At 35.9% G+C, this 8,410-nt stretch overlaps 1 protein-coding gene across 1 annotated transcript; it reads right to left on the minus strand.

The window, feature by feature from the left end:
- Window positions 1-5,934: 5,934 nt before the first annotated feature.
- Window positions 5,935-6,366, minus strand: LOC110108071 (plastocyanin-like). Its single transcript, XM_020838580.2, has one exon. The coding sequence runs from the start codon at window positions 6,334-6,336 to the stop codon at window positions 5,935-5,937; it is 402 nt and encodes a 133-aa protein (XP_020694239.2). The 5' UTR covers window positions 6,337-6,366.
- Window positions 6,367-8,410: the final 2,044 nt, after the last annotated feature.

Raw genomic sequence — 8,410 nt, forward strand, 5'->3', positions numbered from 1 at the left:
ACGAAAAATAGCCGGCGTCGCCCAAAAATCCACTTTTCCACTGTTTCCTTCGTTTTTCTCTCTCCTGGGCTTTTCTCTCTCTTCAAAATATCTCATTTCTATATATATCCAGACTGATCGTCCCGGACGATCGAAACTTCGTCCCGGGACGAAGTGGCTATGGACGAATTTCGTCCAGACGAGATTAATTAACGTCCCCGAAGACTTGTCCTCGGGAGAATTTTAGTCCAGACGAACCAAATTTCGTCCCGACGAACCATGCAGCCAAAACTGTTTTCCTTGAATAACCTGTACCGATCGTCCCGGACGAACCTGGAGCAAAAACTGATGTTACATGGGTGACCTTCTAACAAGTTACACCAACATGAAAAAATTGTGAGGCCCTTAAGCCAAAGCGAACAATATCTCAATAATTAAGAGAGTTTGTGTTGTTATATTAGTTTTTTTCCCTTTAGATAATCTAGGAGGCCCAAGCAGATATAAAATCAACAATTTGCATATTAAGCTATTTAAAACTAACATTTAAAACAATATTAATCAGATCAAAACCCAAACTCAACAAATAATCCTTCTACATATTTTGAATATCAGTTAAATCTAAGCTAAGAATTGTCCCATTTCATAAATTTTATTACAGCTTTGAGCTACTTAAGGTTAGAAAATTAGTCGACATGAGGATTACCATATAAAGAAGGGGAAACAAAAATAGAGATAAGCAAATGCCAGTAAATATTTAGTTTATCCAAATAATTCTTATATAAGAATATGTTATTTTTATTGAACCAGATAAAGAAGTTTTAACATAGATCATATCTTTTAAGTGAGCATTAAAAATAAATGAATTGAAATCCCATGGTCAGTTATGAGGAATAACATTACCCCCAGCCATTTTCAGAGAAAAATCTACAACAATTGAAGTCTACTATAAGAATCCAAAGAACATTAGAGGGAGGGATAATGTTCCTGATTTGATCTCATATATCCCTTCTTTCATTAACACAGTTGGAAGCATAAACAACAAAGTTGGAAAGAGGTATCTGAACTAAAATAAATCATGTCACTAATCATCTAGGAAGAGACAAAACTAGGAGTGAACTTCATTCTGGTAGAACACCATTGTAACTAAATTCTATTACATTTTGAAACCTGAAAATTGTGACAGCTCTTTTCACATTCAAAGACAGAGTGTGACTCAAAACCATTCATTTGAGAGAAAGGAAGAAAGAATCCTTTTCTTCAAAGTATATAACATATATGAATCATTTGTTTGCACAAAATGCTTGCAACTTAGGACCTTTTGAGGGTTATTGAAACCCTTTACATTTCAATCAACAATTAATAATGGGGAGATTCATTGAGATTTAGAGGGAGGAGGGTTGGCGACTTCCTAAATTATTTTCCCCTTATATTTTTAACTTGATGAGCTGAATTTGGACTATGTTATTGGATTCAGTAACTTCAGATGTGAAAACTATACTGGAAGTAAGATAGGGGTCAATAATATCTTGATGAAGAACATCAAATTTATTTGAAGACATAACATCAGAAGGGGCTATAGAGGCTAGGTTTGGAGGAGCAATGACTGAGGAGGGTCTTTAGTATGAGAGTTTAGCTGTTTAGGCTAAGCAAAATAGGGTTGACAAGGACCTGGGTGAGGCATGTTGATGATATTGGGAGGAAAAATAATAGAGGGGTTGGAGGAGGGTGTGCTAATGTTGGAGGAAGGTGTTATGGATAGGTTATGGTTAGATGTGTCGGGGTTGCTAGATGGGTTGTTTGAGGCTTCAGGATTGGAGCTTTGGAAATTAACAGTGATGCTAGTGGGTTTACGGACAAAATTAGGCGGGTTAGTCGAAGGGCCGGGTAAGCACTGGGAGCCTGAGTATATATGGTTAGCCCGTCTTGTACTCCTTCCACATTTTGTGGCTTCAATCACAACTGATGTGGAGCGTTTAGATGGGCATAATGTAGATGGATGAAATAAATAACTACAGGTCTTATGGGGAACCAATTTCCATTCATATTGGATTTTTTAAATTTAATATTTCATCCTCCATTAAAATATGAATGAATTCGATCAGGGTATGTGGTTGTATTGGACACGTGGATGTAAACCCTAGCATATGTAAGCCTAGCTTTCTCTGCAGTTAAAGCATTAATAGCTAACAAAATTCAAATTTTACTTGTAATTTTTTAAAATCCTTTTTGAGTTTCAACAAACTAATGAAAGATCGTGTATTTTAAGCCAAATAAGCATAGAGGTGAAATTATCTCTCTTAGGTCTGAATTAGAGATATCATTTCTGGAGGAGGAATGATTTTTCGAGGAATAACCGAGCTCTCTAGCCCATGCCATGTCATAATCCTTAGGTAATAAAAATCAAATATAGGAAAAAGTCATCGCTCAGTGAGAGGAGTTGGAGCCACTACAAAAAATTCATCAATTACTGGTGGTCTGGACCAGCGGTTATGTAACTACTGGTATTAACAGCGGCTTAATTAGCGGTTAGACCGCCGGCGTTTACCGACGATCTAACCGTCGGTTATTTAATTTAATGCCGCCGGAATTAGCGGCGGTCAAATAACTGTCGGTTAGTCTGACGACATTAGTTCTTATCGGCACTTTACCGGCGGTTTAAACCACCGGTGTTAAATGAATTATTTTTGACAATCTTAACCACAAGAAAGCTGTCGGAAAATGACCTAAAATAAGCCGTCCCGAGCCTTCCATTTCATTTACTCGCCTGCTCCTTTCTCTCCTACGCGACACTCGCCCCGGCCCGTCTCCTCCGCCTCTCGCGATCGAGACACTCCCTCCGGCCGCCGAAAAGGTCCCTCCGGCCGAAGATCTCGCCCCCACTCCGGCATCAAAGCAAGACCAAAGATCTCGCTCCGCTCCCCGCTCCTGCGCAAAATTGGCCTCCGAGTGCTGCTAAGGTGAACTATTGGTAATATATTTCTTGATATGATTGGAAACTAGGTTATTGAAAATATATGCATCATGCCATCATATATTAATGGTTAATGGATGCTAAATGCTTATAATGGATAGATTTTAAGGAATGATTGATAAGATTAACAAATAATGGATGGTATTAGTTGATTAACTTAATCATTCTTTTGATAAAATTGGCAGGAAGATAAGTGTCAACTATTGATGGTTAATAATGTTATACAATAATTAGTATGCGTTATATATATACCTAATTAACTTTATCAACAAACCTAATTGCCCAAGAAATTGATCTCATAAGATTACCATCAACTCCTTGTAACATATTCTTGCCATATGGATCATTTTAAGATTTAGAAAATGTCATTGAGAACTAATCCTATAACATATAAAAGAATTGAAAGAGAAACCTCGATACCGGACGACTAATATCAACCGCTGGAAGATTACTATTACCGTCGGAAGTTTCCAGCGGTTCTCCGGCGATACAACGACGGTGGCGCCACCGGTAATTCCTCCGATTATGACCGCTGGTGCGGTACCGACGATATGCTGGCGGTTTGGCCGCTGGAAAAATCCATCTAAACCGGCGGTTAAACAGCCAGTATGCCACCGGTAAATAACCGGCGATCACCGGCGTTATGACCGCCAGAAAACTACCGGCGGTACGGTCCGCCGGTAAACCACCGGTGCGTAAAACCGCCGGTGCTAAAACCTACGCGATTTTTACCGGCAGATTTTAAACCACCGCAAAGCCGCTAGTTTTTTCCAAAATAGTCGGAAAGCTTATGATAACCGCAGGAACAAGCCGTCGATACTAAGTGATTTTCCTGTAGTGAGCGTACCTTAGAGCTTTTAAGTCTTACGATCGAATTGCAACAAGCAGAGCTTCATAATATAGGTGCTTCCCGATCGAGTAGCCTACTAGAGATAGATTCCAATTGAAATGAGCTAGATGAAAGATCCTCTTTAGCGAAAGGAATAACATATGGGGTAAACAAAGGAAAGGGGAGGTTTTTGAGGATGAGTCTCTAATGATAATTAAGAATATTCTTCCATGAAAGATGGGTAGGGTTGGAGGATCCAGGAGAAGCATTCGAGAGGGGGGGGGGGGGGGGGGGGGGGGGGGGGGGGGGGGTTAATTGAAAGAGTTTTTAGTCATAACTTCTCATGAAGATACAATACACAAACACATAAAAGAAAAGAGCTTGAGTAACACCGCAATTTTTACATGTAAAACATAGAAATGAAAAATCGCATCTTTACCACGATAAAGTGATTTCACTATGTAAACATTAATTATAAAGGTTTGCGTGTTTCTTAAGTTGAAGACTACAATATTACTATATATAGTATAAGGACATGATAAAAACTATTACATAGTATTGCGAAGGCTTTTGGACAGTTAAGGCTAAGGGAAAATGGTTTGACTGTGTTGGTCAAACAGTAGCAACCTAGTAATACTGATTTGATGGTGGCAGTGCGACAACAACAATGATCCAATGGTGATGATCAAGTAGAAGTTATTCAATGATTGTGATAGTGTGATGACATTAATCTAACAATAGTAGTCAAGCGGCGACGGTTTGACAATGGATGTCCTGTGATGAAAGTTGCTTGATGATTATGGTCATGTTGTGGTTGTTCAACAATGACAACATGATAGTGAAAGTGTGATGAGAGTGATCGGGCAAGGGTCCAATGATGATGATCATGCACTTACTTGACCTGAGAGATTGATCACGGCTTCTTTAAACAGATCCTTCCTATAAAGTCTAAAGCAGCACTCCTCCCCAACTCATATTAAATGGGTAAAATGCCTCACTTTCTTCCTTAATCTTCTCACCTGTTACAATATTATAAGTACTGAACTTTTCTCTAAAATTTAAGCTCTCCGGCCTGTACTAATCCGCTCTCTTAAAAGAGTCCTATAACCCTTAAGAAACTACTTGGTTGTATATAATCTCTAATAGTACGTGGACATTAGTTTGTAAACCAAAACCACTGTAAATTCCAATCTTGTTTTCCTCATAGAGTAACCCCAACAAAGAATCTTCTCTCTCTTCTTCCTTGGTGCAGAGTTCATAGCAGATGACCGGAGAAACGAGGAAGGCAACTGGGCTCTTGGATCTACTGTGCATGAATAGAGATATTAAGAGGGGAAGAGGTGGCAAGCAAAATGCAACGTGTAATAAGATGAAGAAGCGGTGAGTGCAACGTGTAGGGAGGGGGAGAAGCAGCCAATGCTAACGTGTTGGAGTTCTGTGGCATGAACGTTTAGATAATATATTTAAGTATAAGATTATTTAATCCCTTTTTTATTTTTATATTAAATTTTGATTAAATAAAATAAAGAGGAAAATTAATGAATATGAATCAACCCACCGTCTTCATTCGTCAAGCAAATTTTATGTTTTAAATGTCACATTTTTTCATATAATTTTAACATTATTTCGGGCATGTGCAAACGACGAAGTTAAGTTAGAGACGGTTTCTTAAAACAAATTTATAGTAAAAAATTAAACTGAAACCTGCTTTAAGAAACAGTAAAAATGTCACCCCAAATGAAACCCGAGAAGTTTCGTGTGACTATTAATAGCATTGAGAGTAATCATTTCTAATATATATGAACATTTAAACACTACAATAATTAGTATATTCACATTATGTATATCTTATCTTCTATAATATAATACTTTTGTGCACATTAAATTAGTGTGTTTGATTATTTATATTGACTGATTCAATTAGTTTCTGATCATAAGTGTTTGAATTGTTCTTACTTAAAAAAAAAAAATTAAGGTGCTCCATTGGATAACCATTTCACCTCCTCTTTGTGTGATCTTATCAAACATTTGCTATCTAGAAGGTAAGATCCAAAGATATCGCTCTACTCCTTCAAATCAAACAAAGCTTCAAACATACATTGAAATGTCCAGAATACAAATAAAAAAAAAAAGGAACTGAATCATCATAACAAAATCAATTAACGGTAACTTTCCCCACCATCCCATCTTTCTGATGTTCAGAACAATAAAAAGTGTAAGTCCCCTTAACAGTCAAAGAGACAGAATAAGCCTCTCCAAGCGCAAGAAGCCGTTCCTTCTCCTTCATAGAGATAGCAGAAGCAACAACGCCTGGAGGAACCTTTTTCTCATCAAACATTACAGTGTGAGATAAACCTTCAGTATTGTTTGTGAAGACGATCTGCTCTCCGGCCTTCACTGAAAACTCGCTTGGAAAAAAAGCCAAGGAGCCATCTTTTCCACCTACGAGGACATCAAAGGCGAGAGCATTGGTGGTTAGTAAGGCACTCATGGCTGTTGAAGCTAAGCCTATTCCTACTTGTTTGAAGGCTTTGTTGGCTGACATGGAAACAGCCATTCGGGCTTTGGGGAGGATGGATGGTTTGGAGTTGGAGATGAAGATGGAAGGGACAGTCATTGTTGCAGAGGACATGGTTGAATGCGAAGGAGAAGGGTAAGCTTCAAGGTGAAATGATCGAATATATAGTACTAGTAGTTTGGGTTATATAGTTTAGAGAGAGAAGGGGAGGAGAGTAACGTGGAGAGAAATGGAAGACTATGATGTTTTGTGTGGTTATATAGTTCACAGAGAGAAAGAGAGAGAGGGAGAGAGAGAGAGAGAAAAGAGAGTAACGTGGAGAGAAATGAATGACTATGATGTTGTGTTGTGGATAAGGATAGAGATTTTCTGTCCATTTGTGAGTAGGAGGTTGGATGGGATTTGTCTGCATGGGAATGGATGAGATCTGTAGCTGTTTATAATTTGTTTTGTTGTAGATTTTAAGCGAGGGGAAGAATAATAAGTTGTAGGAGATGGAGGATTTTGTTTTTGTTATGAATGAAATGGGCCATCACATCACTATTTGTAGAAATTTTAACATATGAGATTAGCTAGCTTGATTAAGATCATGCTTAACAATGCAAGTCATGATTATATCTTACCTTCTATAATTAAATATACACTAATACAACAACAACAACATCAAGCATTTATCCCACTTCGTGGGGTTGGCTACATGAATCCTTTTTCTCCATTGTGTTCTATTAAAGGTCAAATTCTCATTTAAATCTAATAAATAAAGGTCATTTCTAATATTTTCTCACCAAGTCTTTTTAGTTCTGCCTCTACCATTCTTAACATAAGTCAAATCTAATACCTCTAATCTCCTAACCGGGTCATTGGAAGGCCGCAGTTTTATGTGACCAAACCATATAAGACGACCCTCTATAATCTTATCTTCTACTGGAGCTACTCCAACCTTTTCACGTATATGCTCATAATTATATATATATACTAATGTGAATATTAAATTAGTGTGTTTGATTCAATTAATTTCTGATTATGAGGGTTTGAATTGATTTTATTTCAAAAGAAATTTAAATTGGCCCATAAGATTCATAGATATCACACTTTTTATTTTACTTTTGACATTATATTGATTTAACTCCCTTATATATAATTCAAAATTTGAATTATGAAAGATTTCATTTTAAAGGAATTTGTGAGGAGTTAATATGGCATAATATATAATTTGGAGTGTTGATTTATTCAGTTTTAATGACATCGAATTTGATAATGTAAATTCTCTGTCATTTTTTTTTTTGATTTGAATTATATGAATTATAACTACATTATAATTTACTTATTTCAAACCAAAATGTCATTAAATATGCAGATTTTGTTTGGAAGAGTTTTTCAACTGCTTTTATGATAAGAAAAGCAATTAATAAAAAATAATGTCGGTTGGAAAGACAATATTTTCATCATTTCTTCAAACTTTTGGCATTAAAAAAATGCTTTGGAAGTAACACTTTTGAATTTATGATTTAGGCTTCCTTTTAAAGCAATTTTCTTTTTTCTTGCAAAAAAAAATTATTTATTTTACTATAAAGCTGTTTTAAGAAGCAATAAAAAAATCAACAAAAAAAAAACGTTTGAGACAGCTTTCTCAATATTGCTTTCTAAAATAAATTTTTAGTACAAAAATTTCTAATTCAAAAAAATTTTAACTACAATAGTAAATTTAGAAAGCAATAAAAAAACTATAACAAGCGAAGTCTTAGTTTCTTTTTTACATCTTTCTTACTAACTTTATTGCTTTATGAAATAGTTTCTTGGTACAAATTTTTTTTTTAAATATAAAATTTTTGTACTATAAAATTGCTTCATAAAACAACAAAAAAGTTATCCCAAATGAAGCTTTTAAAAGCAGAAATTAAAAAGCTTAAAATATCCCAGATAAAATCATACTTAATTTCTGCCTATGCTTGAACAATGAATGCTAAAATTGCTCCTCCATTGCATTATGCATTATGTAAAGCAAACTTTTAGGGGCTGTTTGGTAGAATTGACATTATATTGATTTAACTCCCTTATATATATAATTCAAAATTTGAATTATGAAAGATTTCATTTTAAAGGAATTTGTGAG

The sequence above is a fragment of the Dendrobium catenatum genome, unplaced genomic scaffold (genome assembly GCF_001605985.2).
Source record: "Dendrobium catenatum unplaced genomic scaffold, ASM160598v2 fragScaff_scaffold_895, whole genome shotgun sequence".
NCBI lineage: Eukaryota > Viridiplantae > Streptophyta > Magnoliopsida > Asparagales > Orchidaceae > Dendrobium > Dendrobium catenatum.

Bases quoted from the DNA above. Each gene is read 5' to 3' on its own strand.
- LOC110108071 (XM_020838580.2), bottom strand. From the start codon at position 6,336: ATGGCTGTTTCCATGTCAGCCAACAAAGCCTTCAAACAAGTAGGAATA.